The 20478-nt window shown below is 36.8% G+C and overlaps 1 protein-coding gene across 1 annotated transcript in view; it reads left to right on the forward strand.

Moving 5' to 3' along the window:
* Positions 1 to 3443: 3443 nt before the first annotated feature.
* Positions 3444 to 20478, forward strand: part of SLCO6A1 (solute carrier organic anion transporter family member 6A1) — a 96732-nt gene continuing 79697 nt past the window's right edge. The window contains exons 1-3 of the mRNA XM_027101248.1: positions 3444 to 3777; positions 15371 to 15631; positions 19862 to 20047. Of these exons, the coding sequence (XP_026957049.1) occupies positions 3444 to 3777; positions 15371 to 15631; positions 19862 to 20047 (781 nt within the window). The remainder of the gene's footprint in view (positions 3778 to 15370; positions 15632 to 19861; positions 20048 to 20478) is intronic.

Raw genomic sequence — 20478 nt, forward strand, 5'->3', positions numbered from 1 at the left:
GGAAAATAGTCTACATATGAAGATGTTCATTTCGGAATTGTCAGAGCAAAAATTGGAAACAAGCCAATTTCATCAATATGGGAGTGCTTAAATAAATTATATTAAATTCATACGATGGAATTCTATGTAGACATTGTACCACCATATAAAGAGAATCAACGTGGATTGTTGAGTGTGATGTTTACTGAGGTTAAATGTGCAAGGCAAGAAAGAGCTACTATTTCTTCTTAAAAACTTAGGCTACAATTCTTGTAACTGAATGGCAGTGCCCCATTAGGTAATAAAAACCTTGTGATTAGACACTTCTCCACTTGAATAAGCACTACGATTAAAAAAGACACAACTAAATAATTTAGCTTGGCTTTAAAAAACAAATTTATTTATACAAATGGAAAAAGCCTCATTTTATAGTAAAATATAACAGATATAGAATGCCAAAGCATCAGTTAAATAATTAATAACTAAAAGAATTATTGTTAATTCTGTGATTTAAATAAATTCTAGTCCTAAAATTACTTACAGATTTAACTTTTTAAAACTAAAAGGAACCTCTGTCATTGCACTCTCCATTACAGTAGTTATCAGCCGCATGTAGCTTATTGAGCACTTGAAATGTGGCCAGTACAAACTGAGATATGCTCTCAGTGTAAAATACACACTAAATACTGAAGATTTAGTAGGAATGAAAGAATATAAAATATCTTATTATAGTTAATGGTTTTAAAATATTGATTACATGCTGAAATGACAATATTTTGAACATATTTGGTTAAAGAAAATATATAATTCAAATTAATTTGACCTGTTTTTATTTTTTATGGTGGGCACTAGAAAAATTTTAATTACACATGTGCTGACATTTTATATCTATTGGACAGCACTGCTCTAAAACTTTTATTTCTTAGAGACTTGGAAACTTCAAAGGTCTCAGTTCTGGCCAAAAGTAAAAAGAAGTTAGTAAGGAATCATTTATTACTTCTTTTTGATGCTCCTTTGGACTTAAAAAAAAAATTGTGATCAGAATAACAACCACAAAAAAGCCACGGGCAGAACTTCCCCGAAGACTTCATCTATCCCTCAGGATGCAGTTGTGCTAATAAGGTGTCATTGCAATGACCTTCTAACATATGCTGTCTCGTACAGTGAAAGGACATATCACTTTATGACTGTCACCTACTGCTTTCAGTAGTGATTTCCAGACTTAACATTCGTAAGGGGCTAAATCTTTTTTTTTCTCCATGGATACTTTAAACATCACTGGGTATTTAAAATATGGCTACACGATCATACAGTTGTATCCTTGCATAAAGGATTACTCAGATGACCTTGGAAGCAAGTCAAAGATCAATAAATCAGAATCGGGAGGGGAGATCATCTCTGTCAGTTTCCTTGATAAGGTACTAGTGCTACCCAAGTAAGTAATGCAGTTGAGAATCTAGAAATATGCAGATATTAAAGGGTAAAATGTTATTTATAGAATCATAGCTGGAAGTTTAATACTTCTAGCTAAAAATGCTTCTTATAAAATCTTCTGTTCATGGAATGAATGTTCTTTGTTTTCTGCATAGGTTTCCCAGGGTAAATCAATCCAAGGACAATATTTCTCTGGTTTTATCTTTACCCTAGTAATATGCTCCATGCTCCTTTAAAGATTTCCCTAAGTATTACTAATAGTTTCCATTGGTTGTAGTCATTGTCTTCCTGTAGCAGCCAATTTTTAATTAGTTAATTAATTACTAATCAAATCTTAATAAAATTCTTTAAAGTGCTAAGCACTGTTCCCTCAAGATGTGTTCAGTTTGGTGGAGAAATATATATACAAATAACATGAGATGCTTGTTTTAATGGAGATTTATATGGTCAAAGTGAAATTGTAGCATGAAGTCTTTGGGAAGTCACAATGAACTGAGGAGAACTGGAACATGAAGACCAAAGTCATAATAAAGTCAGTCAGAAGGCAGTAGTCAAAGCATGAAGAGCCTTACAAATTTCATCCTGAAAAATCACAGGTTTCCAAATAGTTTTTGAACTATGGAATCCTTTATTCAAATAAAATATTACATAGAGTCTCAGAGGGTAAGACAGGTAAATAGATTGCAGTACTGGAAATCCTCTTCTAACACTGGGTCTGAAGAGTTCCCAAGAGTTAGGAAGAAAAATAAATTACAGATGACTACCAAGACTTCAGACTGAGAGGGTGATCATTGTATATGTATTTACGTATATTTGACAAATTAAGTTTCTTAGTATAGGCAAGATAACATTTCCATTCACCAACGGGCATATAGCTCTGCTGAAGAAAGCCCAGCCTCAGGTCAATGGTGGTGTCTCTGGTACCTTCCTCCCCAATTCTTCTCGGTGATTTTTTTTCCCCTGGTCTACCAGCCCCAGTACCATTTTAGCAGCACAAAAACTTGTTGAAGAGCTGGATTGTTTTTGATAACACAACGTCTAATCCAGGGGAGGAAAGATAGTTTCATTTCTCCTGGAAAGTCATCCTCCCCATACATATGTCCTGAATAACTTGTATTTCTGCCTAAGAAAAGAAAACCGATAATAAATTGCATTTTTACATAAAAACACACGTTTCATATCCTGGTAATATTCTCTTACATTCTTTCTTTTCAGAAGGATTTTTGTGCCTGGGAAAGTACATTGTTTTTTCATCTTGCTGGTTTTCATCCATTTGCTGCTAAGTGAAGTGTTTTACACATAGAAATTATTGTCCTGGAAACTCTATCCCTAGTTAAAAACAGAAAGGATTATTATTTTCCTCCCTAAATAGGGGAATGGGAAAATGATTTACTTCCCCAGGTACAAAAACAACCCTACTCTAATGGAAAGGAAGTTTCTTTTTCATGTCTTCTGATTTCTCCTGGTCATTTAACAATTTTCAGGTTGTTTCTAGCGAGATCATGCAGTTCAAAAAACACCACGATAAAATAAGTCTGGGTAAACTGGGAGACAGTTCTACTGTCCCATTATTGAACATTTCTCTTTCCTTGCTTCCTAATGAGAAAGTATTAAATAAGTAGTAGCATCCTTTGATGCTAGTGGATCAAAATATCTAATGGATCCTTTGCATTAGAGTTCCTCTGGCGGCCCCTGTCTGTGTGAGCAGTTATCAAAATCTAGTCGTACTAGCTTTCGCTCCACCCCCCTCCCCCTCCCCACGTGGAAGCAAAGAAGGAAACAGCCCTGTAAGCTCTCCCAGGGCAACTGTCAGCCTCCCCGCGGGACGTTTGCCTCCTGCCCAAGGAGAAACGTTCCCTCTGGAGGTTTGGGTGGCCACCAGTTCCCCGACGTCCGGGCCCAGCAGGCTTTTCCGCTGAAGCAAGGAGAGCAGGCCGCACCGCGCCTGTGGGAACCGCAGCCCACGGCCCGCCCCGCCTGCGCCGCCCAGCGTCAGCACGACCCCTGCCTCAGCGGGCCGCGGCGGAGCCATGCAAGAAGCCCTAGTGGAAGTGGAGCCCCGGGCTGCGCTGGCCCAACCTGCCGAGAACACTGTGCCCTTGGAGGCCGAGGCCGGGAAAGCCAGCGGAAAAAACCCGCTCTTCAGGATCTTTCCAGCTAACCTAATAAAGTTCAGAAGGTTCAGAAAAAGAGAAAGAGACCAGGCTGGGTCCACGCCTTCCAGTATCAAGAAGGTACGGGAAAAACAGAAAGAGAGTTTGGAGGGGCCCTGCGGCTTGGGCTGTATGACTTTTCCCCGCTGTCAGCGTTTTAACAACATCCGTTGCTTCCTGATTTTCTTCTGCATCCTGGTCATCTCTCAATGTAAGCCTGACGGGGGGCTGGGTAGAGGAGAGGTGGTTCTGGTGCGGGCCAATGCGGGGCGTCAGAGGGTTGCCTACGTTGGGGAGGCGGAAGAGGGACGAGGTGCGTGGGGAGAGCTACGTGTGGTGTGGTGGCCCCGCTTCGTGTGGCGGGACTCTCCAGCGTCCTCAAGGTACGTCTGGAATCAAAGCTGGTTAAACGGGCCACTGCCTGGTTTACTTCACCTCATCAGGCACCTGATGGACATAATCCCCCCTCCGTGTGTGAAGGGGGCCTGACCTCCAGAGAGCCTGATGGAGGGAGGGTGGCGTTGAGTCGTTGAACCGTTGTTTGGTCACCAGCCCTGAGAAGCTCTGTCATTGAGGGCTGAATCACTTGGGAGATTAAAATAAAGTCGAAAACGGTATCTGTGATCACCAGGTTGTTTCTGCTTCTACCCACAATTTTGAGACACATTGGCCAAGCCACTTGTCTCCTGGATCTTGTTTCCTTATGTGTGGATTGAAGAGGTGGAGTGGGACCTCAAACTGTATCAGAGAAACCAAACTCAAAGGTGTTTATCTTTGCCCACACAGTTTGAAGAAGAGTGTGAATTTGAATGCCTTTAGAGAAGGCATATATTTTCTACTTGGCCACAGCCCTCACCGCTCCCATTACACCTAGATTCTTTACTATCCTGTTTACACTGATGATATTGGAGTTTGCCAAACATGATCTGTTTTTGCTCTAAAATGCTGTGACTAAATAACTTCAATAAAAAGGCTATATGTGATAAGTACCATAGGAGAGGAACAAATAAATAGTCATCAGTTTGTCTTGAGAAATCATTAAAGAGGTTTCTTTGAGAAAGAAGCATTTGAATTATGCCTTGACAAATAGGTATAGTGATAGCTGGGGATGTAGAATATTTATTGAATAAGGAAATGAATGAAAGAGTGTTTTGGTAAGTAAACGCTTAGTTACAGGAAAGCCTTGTTTTAGAATGGTGAGTGACAAGTTTGGCTGGATGATGGTTTCACCTAACCACCCAAACCGGTAATTATATTTATTTTATTCATCGTGTCTCCCCAGGACCTAATATAGTGACTGAGGCAGAAAAGACAATAAATATGTATTGAATACATAAGTAAATTAAAAAAGAAGAAAAAGACAAATTGTGGCCACATTATGAAGGTCTTTAAATATCAGACTGAGAATTCTGAAAGGATACTAAAAGTTGATTACTTCCCATTAATGTACTGGGTTAATAAGTCAGGTGCTTTACAAGCATCATCTCAATATAATCTCCCTATTCGGTGGGTAATGTGGAGCCAGTGAACGTTTTTAACAAGTGGTTGCAGTGAATGGTTTTTAGCTCTACTGCTTATTAACTGACTTCATACGGATCATTAGCACAGTTTGGGTATAAATACTGAGTCTTTCATTCATAAATGAATTTATGAATTTATTTAAATGAATTCTTCATTTTCCATTTATCAATTCATTTATTTACTGTTACATTTTAAACAATTTCAAACATACAGAAAGGGTGCAAAGACAATACAAAGCATTCCTACCTCCCCTTCACCTAGATTCTCCAGTTGTTTACATTTTACCACATTTGTTCCTTCACCTTTTCTTTCCTATACTTATAGACTTTTTCGGACATGGTGCCCCATCACTGCTAAATACTCCAGTGTGCATCTTCCCAAAGTGAGGACATGCTGCTGCATAACCACCTTACACCCCTCCCAGTCAGGAATATCAGTGTGACACCACCATCATGTTATGAATTCGTACCCCCACTTACATATTGCCAACTGTCTCAATATTTTCTCCTTTCCCTTTTTGGTCCAAAATTCTATCCAGGAACACATGTTGCATTTAGTTGTCATACTTTAGACTTCCTCTTTAGTCTTCAACAGTTCCTCATTCTTTCCCTGTTTCTTATGTCCATGCCAGTCTTAAAGTATATGGGTCTTTCATTCTCTATGTTGAACTTTGACATGGTTTTTTTTGATCATTCCTTATGACCAGACTCAGGCCATACCTGCCTGCCTGCCACCCTCTCCCTCTCTCCCCGCAAATCTGTGATTTGCCTTTTCATTTTCTTGTGCCTTTTTGATGAAAAAGGTGTTCACTTTTGTTGAAGTCCAGTTTCTTAATTTTTTATGGTTCATTCTTTTTGGTTTCTATGTAAGAATGTATTGCCTAACTCAATGTCATGAAGATTTTCTGCTTTGTTGTTTTCTAGAATTTTTATGGTTTAGCTCTTATGTTTAGATCTCTGATCCATTTTGAATGATTTTTTTGTGTGTGTATGGAAAGAGTCAAAAATAATTTTTCTCCATATGGATACTTTATTCCAGCATGATTTATTAAACAGACTGTCTTTTGACCCATTGCATTACCTTGACACTGTTGTTGAAATTCTAATCTCTAGAGTCTTTTTCTAGCCTCTCTATTCTGTTTTATTGAACTAATATGTCTAACTTATGCAAATGCTGTATTGCATTGTTTACTCTGGTTTTCTTATATGTTTTGAAATCAGGTATTTTTATGACTTTGTTCTTTTTAAAAGTTGTTTTGGCTATCCTAGTTACTTTGCCTCTCCACATTAATTGTAGAATCAATTTGTTTAATTCTGTAAAAAAACTTACTGGGATTTTAGTTGGGTATGCTTTGATTGTATAGGTTTGGAGAAAATTCACATCTTTTTTTCTTTTGATTTATTATAAGAAAGAATACAGAAATTACTATTGCTCAAAACAGTCATTCTACGGGAAACCTCAAATAGCAAATTAGAATTATATATATATATATATATATATATATATATATATATATATATATAAAATTTTCTTTTTTTGAAAGATAGTTGCTAGGAGAGTAGATTTTCCAGACCCCAATGAAAGATTCATTTTGCAATCAGCTTAAGCCTATATATGTATTTTTTAACATCTTTATTGGAGTATAATTGCTTTACAATGTTGTGTTAGTTTCTGCTGTATAACAAAGTGAATCAGCTGTATGTATACATATAACCCCATATCTCCTCCCTCTTGCATCTCCCTCCCACCCTCCCTATCCCACCCCTCTAGGTGGTCACAAAGCACCGAGCTGATATCCCTGTGCTGTGCGGCTGCTTCCCCCTAACTATCTGTTTTACATTTGGGAGTGTGTATATGTCCATGCCACTCTCTCACTTCGTCCCAGCTTACCCTTCCCCCTCCCTGTGTCCTCAAGTCGATCCTCTACAGAAAATTGACATCTTAACAATACTGAGTGTTCTGATGCCTGACCATGGTGTATCTATTTAGGTCTTCTCTCCTGCAAGTTTGCTGTATTAATTTATTAGTTTTAGGAGGCTTTTGGCAGATTTCTTAGGATTTTTAACTACGTGATCATGTCAGCTGTGAATCAGGATGGTTTTACTTCTTTCTTCCCAGTCTGTATGCTTTTTATTTCTTTTTTTTGCTTTCTTGTACTGACTAGGACCTCCAGTACAATGTTGAATAGAAGTTCTGCAAAGAGATATTCATTTATTTTTCCTGATTTTAGGTAGAAATCATTTAGCCTTTCACAATTAAGTATGTTAACTGCAGGGTTTTTGTGGATACTCTTCACCAGTTTGTAGATGTTCCCTTTTATTCTTAGTTGGTTGGGAATTTTTGTCATCAGTGGTGTTGAATTTTATCAAGTGTTTCTTTTCCTGTATCTACTGAGACCATGATATGGTTTTTCTTATTTATTCTATTAACATTATATATTGTGTTTTTTGATTTTTGGATTTTTAACCAACCTTGCATTCCTGGGATAAACCCTTATTGCTGGCCTATTATCTTTTTTTTATAGATTGCTGGATTCAATTTGCCAAAATTTTGCTAAGAATTTTTTTTAATGAGAGTATTGGTTTGTAGTTTTCTTGGAATGTTTTTGTCTGTCTTTAGTATCAGGTTATACTGGCCTTATTAAATTAATTTGGATGCATTCCTTTCTCTTCTTTTTTCTGAAAGAGTTTATGTATGATTGGGTGCCTACACAAACTCTTTCAGAATTAGTTTGTCGATTTATTGCCTCTCTATATCAATATTAGTATCAGCTTTTTGCCTCTCAGCTCCAAACTCATCCTTTTTGCCTGCTCTGTGAAAATAGACCTGGGCCCTTTAAATATTTTTCTTTGTGAGCTGTCACAATGTTAAATTTTATCAGTAGAAGGTACTGGAGAGCCATTACACAGGAAATTTTACTTCTTGGTTCCAGTGTGTTTGCTTGACAAGCTCCTGCAGTGTATACAGATTTCTCTATCATCAGGCTGTTGCAGTGCTTGCATCTTCTCCAGTATCACTCTGCTGTAGTGCATGGTGTCCAGAAGCACTCAGTGGCTGGCAGCTTCCTTTGGCTTTCCCGAGCTTTCCCCAGCACATAGAAGAACTACCACAAAGTTTTAGAGTATAGATTTCCTGCCAGTTTTGTTAGCATGGCACCACAGTGACTTCTTGGTCGTTCAATAAGCCATGGCTATGCTCTCTTCAGCAAGGTCTGAATTTTAGCCCTTCAGTGCTCCCTTTCAGCCCTGGGGGAGTGGTTGTTCCTTATATGGGCTATTTCTATATTCTTTAGCATTCTCTTTACATCTAACTAGCTAATGCCTTGTTACACGAATCTCCTGTTATAGTTAATAATTCTTTATACTAAACTTTTCTTGTTCAAATTACTGTGTGGTTTCTCTCTTCTGATTGGATTCAGACCGTTATGGAATTGGTATCAGGAGTAGTCCCAGAAGATATACTCATAAAGTTGTAATTTTAGGATTGGTTTTGTTATGCCTTTAATCTTGAGTGAAGTGCTGAGCTCTTTGCCAGTGGAAGACGGGTAGTAGTTCTTGGCATGTAGTGGTATCATAACTAATCAAGCTATCACCTAGGCTTGATTGGGATGAAATGCCAAATGAAGCATGTACCTTGAAAGCTGAGTGGATGCTTAATTTACCTTATGGTAGTAATGATGACTATAAGGACTCTGGTGATGGATGGAATCTTTTGAATGCCCTTAAGCACTTATGAAGAGAAAATGACAAACTTAGGTTTGTTAACTCTCAGCTCATGTTATAGTCTGAGAATTCAAGGACTCCCATCAAAGCCCTGAAGTAAGCTCTCATTTCTTTTAACCACAGAACAGATGTTTCTGGAAATCAAACGCAAAATGTAAATGTATGGATTGATGAATTATAATGACAGTTGAATTCAAAATCTTGTCAAATTTGCCCTGTGTCTTCCCCTCTCTTATGTATTCAAGAAGAGTGTTAATTTTTCAGTCTGTTCAGTTTGTTACTTACTAGGACATAGTGGTAACTTCTAAGCTCTTTACATGTGGAACTGAACTGTGTGTAAGTATTTGTGTGGACATATATTTTCATTTCTCTGGATTTATACCTAGGAGTGAAATTGCTCAGTCATACGATGCCTCTACAGTTTAATTTTTAAGTGTGCTCTATGTTTTCCATGTATGTACTTCAACGATTTGAAGAAGTTGCCTTTTATTCTTAGTTCATTGAGTGTTTTTATTATGAAAGGGGGTTAGATTTTGTCAAATGCTTTTTCCGCATTTTGATGTTCATGTAGCTTTTATTTTTTATTATATTAATTTAGTGAATTACAATGATTCATTTTCATATATTGAATTGAAATTAAGGAGGCCTGTGGCTTTGGGCACTTAAATTTGGTGAAACATTCAAAATAATCATAGAGACAACCTATTTAAAGAGGTTTGTCTTGTAAAGTATTTGTCAAAGAAAGATTCTCTGAATTGAGTATTTTGTCTGAAATATTTCAGTACAAAAATATAACTGAAGACATTATTTAGTAGTGTTTTCTTTGAGCTTATGGGATACTTGCACACTTATAAAGAGTGCTTTTTCAATGAAAATATTATGATCTGTAGTAAAGAGTCATTTGGAGGCTTTATCAACTTCAAATTTATTAACTATTATATTGGAGATGTCTAAGACCTCACTCAGGCTAAATGATTCACTAGAAGGACTCAGAGAAAGATGTTATACTCATGGTTATGATTTATTATAGTGAAAGGATACAGATTGAAATTAACAAAGGGAAAAGGCACATGAGACAAAGTCCAGAAAAAACCAGGCTAGGCTTCCATGTGTCCTTTTCCAGTGGAATTAATAGTAGGGATATGCTTTATACTCTCAGCAACAACGTGTGATAACACATATGCAAAGAGTTGCCAGCCAAGGAAGAGCATGTGAGCCTTGGTGTCCAGGGTTTTTGCTTTTGTTTTTGTTTTTGAGGGGGTGTCAGTCCTCTAGGCATGCAGCATCTGTGTGACTGACCTCAGCTACTCAGATTCTATTACTCCATCGCTCACACCCAACAAAAAAGGTATTCACCATAAAGCATGTTGTTAACATAAACTGTCTGACCAAAATGGAACTGTGTGGCTCAAGGCCTCCAGCATATAAAAGCACGCTTATATGGTAGAATATTCCAAGGGCTCAGAGTCATCTCCCAGGAGCCAACCAAAGACCAGTCTTGAAGACAGACCTCTTTTTGAGCAACCCAGGCTTGAGTTAACTCTTTACTGCAAAACTATAAAAAGCAATTCTGAATTACAATTAATTTTTTTTTTTTTTGCGGTACACGGGCCTCTCACTGTTGTGGCCTCTCCCATTGTGGAGCACAGGCTCTGGATGTGCAGGCTCAGCGGCCATGGCTCACGGGCCCAGCCACTCCGTGGCATGTGGGATCCTCCCAGACTGGGGCATGAACCCGTGTCCCCTCCATCGGCAGGCGGACTCCCAACCACTGCGCCACCAAGGAAGCCCCTACAATTAATTTTATAAGAACAATTAGAGATAAGATCATATTAAAATATATTCTTCAGAAAAAATATGAATTAACATTTTATTAGAGGTAAGTATGGCTAAGAAATTGGTTAAAGTATCTGAGTGTGTAACGAGAATAATATTCCTTTATTTTGTAAATATCATGATACATAGTATAAAGATATTTAAAAAGTTTTTGACCAAATTTTTACCTTCACTAATGTAATAAAACTAGTTGGTTTATAAATTACAAAAATTATGTGATTTTTTATGTAGTACTCCATACCAGGCATTGAACCAGGAAAAATACAAACAAAACAACCCTTAAAGATGGGAATCTGGAATTGGTTATCTCACCTGATTGGGCTTGAAAGCAATGAAAAAAGCAATATTTGTGCCTGTGGAAAATGGTACACTGGAAGTCAGTGGCATGTAGTGACTTAAAAGAGTTATTTAAAATGTTGCCTGGGATAAAGTTCTTACTAGAGGCAAGACTTTGGGAGACTAAGAGCTTCTGCAATTGAGTCCTATGGTGGAAGTTTTGACTACAGAGATTTTGGGGTTGATTGCTTCTCACTGCACTGAAAAATTCACAGAAAGAAAATGAGAAGTTTAGGGCATGATTAGAAATGCGTGAGCTTTTCTGATGGTGAATTTTCTGTGAGAATCTTATCACTTTTAGGCACATACTGCATATTTGGAACAGTACCAACCCGTATTCACACTTTCAGAATTACAACATAAGTTGAATTCATAAATTTATGAGATCACTTATGTGAGAATTGGGGCATTGATTGGAGAAGAGTGGAACCCTGAGAATTGGGACAAAGGCATTTGGGTGGAATTCTGTGAATCCGACAACTGTAAACTCTGAAATCCTGAACCTCCTTTCCCAGTAGGACCAACTATTCCTGCTATGTCTCAAAAAGAAACAATTCCTTGCTTGGAGACCCTGAATTTACTTCACCTGAGTTAAGGGAATGCTGATTGCCCTCATGACCCACCCTACCATCCCTTATTGCTACTAGACTCATAGCTAGAATCAGATTCCAGCCTTCCCAGAATGACTAACATAAAATCTGTCCTGGGAGATAATATCTTATATACCCAAAATTTGCCTGCCACTTCAGTGATGTCTCTAGGGACCAATTGGTATGGAGTGTGCAGGGCTACCTCTTCTCAAACGAAGGACAAGTTTTTCATTTCTACCACCCACTACTAAGAAAAAACATAACCTTTGGTGAACCTGTGGTTTTCTGAAGACGAAAGTCTGCTGTAGTATAATGCTATAGGAAGCATCATAGCCCTGAAAAACAGAGAAAAAAGGAAGTCCTTCCAGTGGGCAAAACATTGGAGAGTACATCTGATTGTCTGTATTGCCTAGATACCAGGCTGCCTTTGACTAATGGTTTGACCATTTGGTGATTAGGAAAGGGTTGTGTAAGTGATATGTCTCTGAATGGGCAAAGTTATCCTATGTGAATGTTCACCAAAAGAAATCCATTGCAGAGGAAGCTCTCAGTAATGAAGTAGATAGACAGCTATCCTGTGAATATTAATCAGCCTCTTTCCTCTGCCATTGTATGTCTTGTTCAGTGGGCTCATATTTATAGTGACAATCACATCAAAGATAAGAGTTTATATGAGAGCTGAATGCAAGGCTTTATCTTCACCAGAGCTGATCTGGCTATTGCATTTCGGAGTGCCTGAATTGCCACCAGGAAAATTCAACACAATCCAGGAAATAACTCCATTCCCTAGTGAAACCAACCAGCTATCTGGAAACAGGTTGATTATGTTATCTGCTTCTATTATAGAGTGGGCAATAATTTCTCATCACTGAAATAGATATTTATTTTAGATCTGGGTTCTTCTTTCATCACCACAGTTCTGCCAGAACAACTATAATTGGACTTAATGAATGCCTCATACACCATCATAATCATCTTATGTAGTATCACATTACTTTTAAGGAAGGAACTCGTTTTACAGCAAAAGAAGTACATCAGGAAGTTCATGTTCATGGAATTCACTGGTCTTACTACAGAGTTCAATAACCAGAAACTCTTGGCGTTATAGATAATTTTAATGTCCTATTGAAGACTCAGATAAGGCATCAGCTAGGAGACAGGAATCAAAAGTTTGGGTACTGTCCTGTAGAGTGAGGCATATGCTTTATGTTAGTAATCTATATATGTTATCTGAAATTAAGAGGAAGAAGAGAGGGTGAAATTTGGAAGGAGGAAGTTATAAATATCAACTGTAGTCTAATAACCATTTAGAGACATAAACACTGTAGCAACTATGCATTTTTCTCTTGTTTTAAGTGTACGCACACACAAACATATATACATTTGTGTGTGTATGTATTTCAATTTTTAATTTTTTTCTCTTCCTCTTTCCCTTACTATTTTATAGAAGAGTATTGTGGAAGATAACTTTACAAATTTGTCTCTACAGAATATTCCTAAATTGGAAGAGGAATTAATACCCCAACCCAGAGACGGACACAGTTACTGACAGAACATTCTTTGCCTTGGCCAGTATCCTCCTTTGCCACATTTAAAATGAGAGTTGACAAAGTGAGAGAGTGGCATGGACATATATATATACTACCAAATGTAAAATAGATAGCTAGTGGGAAGCAGCCGCATAGCACAGGGAGATCAGCTTGCTGCTTTGTGACCACCTAGAGGGGTGGGATAGGGAGGATGGGAGGGAGGGAGACGCAAGAGGGAAGAGATATGGGAACATATGTATATGTGTAAGTGATTCACTTTGTTATAAAGCGGAAACTAACACACCATTGTAAAGCAATTATACTCCAACAAAGATGTTAAAAAAAAAAAGAGAGTTGAAGAAAATGCTTTTAGGTGCAGCAAAGTTTCTGCATCTTGTTTCTTGCTGGTTTTGGTCTGTTAAACTGCTGTGGTTCTGGGTCTGATTATGGTTTCTTCTGCAATACAGTTCCCTCACAGATTTAGTTAGGCCTACATCTTTGCTTAATTATTTATTTACTTATACCATTTATACCTTACAATTTAATTTTTATGTTAAAGAAAACCCATTCAGGTTTGTCATTCAACTAGAAGAAGGGTTAAAATTACCTTGAAATGGATATGGTGACTGATTGGACTATGTGTCTCCATTTTGGGGGAAAAAGTGAGAACATCTTTGTTTGTAAGAATGATAATCGCAACATGTTTGGCAGAAGCATGATTATGTTGCTGTTAATTTGGTATGGAAGTTTAAATATGGGAAGAAGGGTGAAAATGTGTCCTAAGTAGTCCAGAGGGTGAACTCTTCAAGTTATTTGTTGGCCATGCACTCCATTGTTGCCATTCTGGACTCACCCCTATTTCCAAGGGGACTGGCAGCCTGTAAACTACAGTTACCAGACTTCCTTGCCAGCTGGCTTCCACTTAGGTGTTGCCAGTAAGAGGCTGTGGCAGTACATTTGAAAAAGGGGCAATGGGAAGCCTCTGTTTTCTATCTCTACGCTGGTGATGATTTTGGCAGCAGCAGCAATACTGGGTAAGCGAAGGCTCCTGGATTTATAGTCAGTAATAAATAAAACTCCATCAGCAACAACAGTGGATGATGCAGCAGTACAGTGTTCATGGGCACTGGCTCAAGCAACTGCAAGAGTAGCAGAAACAGCAGGTGACTATGAGGTAGCTAAATTTCATAGCATTAATAGGTGTGTGGGTCCTGGCTTCCTACGAAGAGGTAGTGATTGCAGTTCCAACAGCAGTAGCAGCAGCAGTAGCTGTCACTACTCCAGCAACTTTAGTGGCATTTATATCATGAGTTTTGGGTTTTTTTGTTTTTTGTTTTTTTTTCGGTACGCGGGCCTCTCACCGCTGTGGCCTCTCCCGCTGCGGAGCACAGGCTCCGGACGCGCAGGCTCAGCGGCCATGGCTCACGGGCCCAGCCACTCCGCAACATGTGGGATCCTCCCGGACTGGGGCACGAACCCGCGTCCCCTGCATCGGCAGGCGGACCCTCACCCACTGCGCCACCAGGGAAGCCCTATCATGAGTTTTGATTAGTAACTATTTTTTCTTTTCACTCCAACAAATGTATTACTTTTGTAACCAACACCGATATCAATTTCTTTCTGTTTCAAATATTTAGTATGTTTATTTTTCCCAGTTGGATGCTGAGTTATAGAAATACACATATATGATACCATTTACTTACTGTTCAAGAACATGACAAATGATACTCTATATTGTTAAAGGATGTATATATACATTGTCAAAAAAGTGTTAAAACGGCTCAGAAATGGTAAACTCCAAATATTGGATATGGGTTATAGAGTGAGAGAGAAGAATGTGTTTAGGGAGTGCATGTTGGGTTTCAACTATTTTGTTAATGTTTTATTTCCTATTCTAGATGGGAGATAAGCAAATATTCATTAGATTGTTATCTATTCATTTTTTAATAATTGAAACATAATACATTAAAATAAAGATCAGTACTGAGATGATTAAAAAGAGCATATTCTTCAGTATATTACTCATAAATATAGTTTAAAAATAGTTACAAAAATTCAATTAGCAAATATTTCATAGAGGTTAAGACATATTAGTGTTTTAGAAAAGGAACTATTATGTATTTATAGATCTTAAACATTCAGAGTAATGTAAAATAAACTTAAGTCATTGCAAATTGTTTTGTTTTTCAGTGATTATAATGATCTATTTTGTCTTTATAAAGATAATTTAATGCATATTATTGCTTTCTTTTTTTCTTTTTACATTTTAGGTATTGTGTTTGGTCTTGTAGATCTGAGCACTGGCAATTTTCAGAAGGAGAATCATCTGAAAACCACTGAGAATTTAGTGCTGTCATTGACCTATGATATTTCATCTTGCCTGGTAATAGTGTTCATAGCATATTATGGAGGGAAAGGAAACGTACTAGGATGGATTACAGTTTCCTCCTTTTTAGTAGGATCTGGATCACTTTTATTTGCTTTTCCATACTTTAGTGGTGGAAATTATAAAATGACGGTAGAAACTGAAGGTAAGATTTTAAAAGATACTATCATACATCAAATCATTATTCATTTAAGCCATTGGCTCTAGGAACTTAAAATAGACTGTGATATTTATGTGTCTGTACATTCATTCATCTGTATCTACTTATATGATCAAGTTTATTAAGCTAATTAATGGTAGCTCCCTGGTAACATGTATGTTATTCTCCCATCTTCTCATGATCATATACCCTTTCATCTAAGAGATGGGCTTAGTAACATGAAAGAATATTTTGGATGATATTTGGGATAATATTTGGGATAATTATTTTGTGAAATTGGTTTTCTTTTATCAATTTTCATATATATTATAAATCTTTTGATTTATATCTTCCACAGTATGCTTAAATTGATCCCTTTATTTTGACCTCAGCACACATATACACAAGTACAAAGGCAAAGATAACCAAACTTACACAGACACACACAAAAAGTCAGAACTTTTCTAGCTACTTCTGCCATTTCAAAATGGGTGCTGCCCTTTGACACAGGACTTCGAATCTGGAAAGATTGGAGGCTTCTTTGCTTTCTTCATTGTTTTTTTGATTTATTCCACAATTTTTTGCTACTCCCAGTAGATAAAAAGGCTATTTGAAGTCCGTAGCACTATTTCTGACACTTTTGTGTCAGGGACTTTCTTGTTATGCATAGGCTTATAAAAGTGTTGGAATGCATTTACCAGTTTTGGAAACTTTAAACTGGGCTTTAGCAAGAAATGATGGAAAAGGCATGAGGATGTCTCTATATGTGTGTATGTGTGTATATACATTTTTATGATGTTTAAAAGTATGTTTGTGATGTGTGTTTATGCTGTGTGTTTACAATGGAAATAAAAATAGTTCATATTAAATATAATTTATATAAGATATTTAGCTATATATACTATATAATTCATATTATAAATAATATACTGATATGTATATATCATATAATTTATGAAATCTAATATTCACATATATTTATGTTTATTATATTTGTAGACTATATGTAGAATAAATACATTTATTAATTTATAGAATATATTTGTAATATATTTATTATATTTGTATAATGGACAGCTAATTGAATTAGAAGATGACTTATGGGAAGAAGGGAATGGATAACACTTTACTCCTATCCTTCCCTTAACCCTTTTCTGGTGAGAAAAGGTGAAAAGTTAGGAAGCACTGCTTGAGACATTAAAAATGCTGCTTGATGAGTACTCAGGAGTAATGACAGTAGAAATAGTACAGTCTTTCTTCCTTTGTGTTTTCTTTATAGTATCTAGATTCTAGATATTTTATTTTCTGCTTGTGATTAAGAACGTGTAATTTATCTAACAACAACCATTCAGTGTATTTACTGGGTAACCCTCTGCTTGTTGTTAGAGAAGCAGAAATAGAGTAAATAAATGGTCTTTGCAGGTAGAAGTGCTTATTTCATACACACATCTATGCAGATATTTCACTCATTTTGTTGAAAAGTTTAGTTCTTACATAACTAATTTTCTACTCTATGTACATACTTCAGTTTATGTATGTATATATATTTAATTTCTGTATTTTCTTCTTTCATCCTTTTTTTGGGGGGGGGGGTCCTTCTCTTATTCTTTTCTGAATATCCCTCCTATTCTGTTCTCTATTTTCCCCAGTTACCTGCCATACCCATCTTCCTGTATGACTGGCCTGAACCTTGGAGCAGTCCACCTTACACTCCCTTTCTCTGCCCCCTCTACCCCATCTCAGTTTTCTGTACTAATGACAAATTGGTCTTCAGTCCCTATGTGTCAACTAACATGTAGAAATCATAGTAAACCAAATCCTTGAGAAGTTAAAACTAATTTTCTCCTCTAGTTCATGCAAACAGTTGTATCACACTCTGATCTTTAGTTTCTAGATCTCTGCATATAATTGAACACCCAACATATCCATGGTTGCAGTGCACTGTCACATTACTAAGAACTTACTAAATATCTGTTATCTCACTGTCTGATTATATCCACTAATTCTTCTAACTCACTCATATAACAGAAACATCAGTTCTTTCCTTTCATTAGAACCTTTAGTGTATTGACATCTACTTTCTCCCTTTATCAGATTCTCCTTGTTGTTACTTTCTTTCATTTGTAGCTTATTTTATGTTCCTTAATATGACATGTTAGAATATTTCAGACATACTCTAATCATTATACTAAGCTCTCTGTCCCATTGTCCTTTCTTGTTCCTCGTCTGGAAAACTTTTGATCCAACCATATACCTTTCTTTTATATCTATATCTGGGCTGCTGATGAGTGTTTTAGAGAAAAATCACACAAGAGGACAGCTTAGTCCCACAATGAATTTGTTACTTTCAACCTCAGTTATACTTTCAAATGGATCCATTCCCCTGATTTTTTTTTCAGTTCCCTTCTATAATTCACAACAAAGATTTTTGATTTTCCTCATGTCTTAGTTAGTTTGGGCTGCTATAACAAAAATATCATAGACTGGTTGGTTTAAAAAACAGAAATTTATTTCTCACCGCTCTGAAGGCTGAGAGTCCAAGATCCAAGTGCCCTTCTTCACTTTAAAAAATCCCTTGTTTGGACTATAATTTCAAGAAGGGCACTAAAAGATTAGTTTTATCCTACTGGTAGAAGACATTTGTTTTCAAATGTTGGGCAGCAGGAATCTCAGGACCATGATCCTTAGGAGAAGGGAAACAAGTTGAATGTTTTTTTTTCTAGAAGGAGACAAGAGTAGTAGATTAGGGACATACTTGATTATCAGGAGGGTGAAGGACCTACCTGAGTTTAATAATCATGCATTCAAAGTGAGATTTGCATCGTTGTGTGTTTCCCTCCAGCCTCATTCAACTTTGAAAGCGTAGGTGTAGAGTAGGGAGAAGAGTTTAATTTGACCAGGGCTGAAGTTTTACTAAGGGATTGCATGATATCAAAGAGAACAAAGGATTTAAAAGTGTTAAGATGATAATGAGAGAAGTAAGGAGATGAAGGGGACATTGAGATCGTGAAAAGGAGCAGGATCAATGGATTGATTATAGGTCTTGGTGAGTTTTAAGGATTGTAGCAGCTGGGTTGCTAGAAGGAGTGATCTGGAAAAATAGAGAGAGTTTGAGTGTAGGATGCTTACAATTAAGGAAGGCTTGTAGTTATTGTTTCTGAAAGTTTAAAATGAGTAGCTAGGGTAAGTGGAATACAAGTACATGAACGGAGAGGAGTTCAAGGAACTAAGAAGCTAGGATGTTGGAAATATCAGATTGATACTGATATCACCACAAGTTAACATGTCTATATAAAATTGAATCAGTATTTTGGATCACAATTCTAGAGACCTCCTCGCATTTGACGTGGGATCAAGTTTCATTCTCTGTGGATACTGAACCACCTGAAAATTTCCATTTGTGTACTGTTTTGCAGTCTATACTATTACTAGTTTTCCACTAATATTTTAAGAGCATTTGTTAAATTCCAATCAAAATAGACACAGTCAGAATGATCTAATTAGCATTACCTGGATCTACCAATCTAATGACAAATGTAATTCCAACAAACATTTATTTACTATTGATTTACAACCATGTGAATTTGAAAAAGCATAAGAAATACACTGTCACCTAAAGGAGTTTAAAATCTAGTACATTACCATATAATGACCAACAGAGAGAAAATTTTATTGTATAATGCCTTGTCTTTATGCACCTGTATTCTAGAAGTTAGTGGGTCTAAAATGGGAAACTATTTAGTAACACGAAGTTAATTTGAAGATTGCTGAAGAAGTGGATCTAGAACTAAACTCAGAAGGTAATCTTTAGTAATTCAGATAATTTAGGACGTTAGAAATACTTTTACCCTGGGGTCAAAACTCAGGGGTACCAGATGCCAAATTTAAGAGGAATATGTGTGTATGTGTGTGTATATACATATATGTATGTATATACTTACGCACACATAAGTATATATATACATATAATTATGCATACACATTTATATTTGGTTTATAATATGTGCATATTTTCCAGTATTCCCACAAATTTTCTTTTATCGTTGCTTTTTTTCTGAGAACATGATGATTGATTATAGAACTACTACATTCAACATACATGAGTGTTAACTAAAATAAAAGCATAATGGTGGAAATAGCTTATAAAAGGTAAAACATTTCATAGAAGATACTGCGTATTTGTTGTATGTTTAACTTTTGACTCATTTAACAAAAATATAATTATCTTTTCAAAAGATACTTGCCAAGAAATGAAGATGGTCAAGGCTTGCAAGAAAGCTTCATTATCATTCCAATCAAAATATATGACGTTCTTCATCCTTGGGCAGAGTGTGCAGGGAATAGCAGTTATACCTCTTTATGTCCTTGGAGTAACCTTTATTTATAACAGCGTTGCCACACACTCAGCTGGTATTTATCTAGGCAAGTTATTTCCCCTTCTAATATGATTTTTATATATTTTCATCCTATCAACCTATTTAGGCTGCAGTTCATTTCGCTGGGAAAAAAAATCTCAAATTACCAGATTAAATTGCTTGAGTAGTTGTATGTTTTAACTTTAAGGATACAGTGGGGTATCACTTCTCGGCCTTTTGGCTAATATCAAGGATATAGTGGGATGTTGCTGCCATAATATCCATAAGGGAGTAGAAACATTGTTTATGCTTGCTTAGAGCAAGATTCAGTGTGGTGCTGAAATAATCATTACTAAGCTCTTTACGTACATTAACACAATCGTTTTGGGGAGCTTTGATTTTTTTTTTTTTTTTTTTTTTTTTTTTTTGCTGGGCCCTTTTCTTTTTTTGCCTTTCCCCTTTTGGGGGCCCCGGGTCTGTCAGGCCCGGTTGCGCGCG

Source organism: Aethalodelphis obliquidens, unplaced genomic scaffold, assembly GCF_003676395.1.
Source record: "Aethalodelphis obliquidens isolate GAN/ISIS:26980383/991018 unplaced genomic scaffold, ASM367639v1 scaffold4, whole genome shotgun sequence".
NCBI classification, from domain to species: Eukaryota; Metazoa; Chordata; class Mammalia; order Artiodactyla; family Delphinidae; genus Aethalodelphis; species Aethalodelphis obliquidens.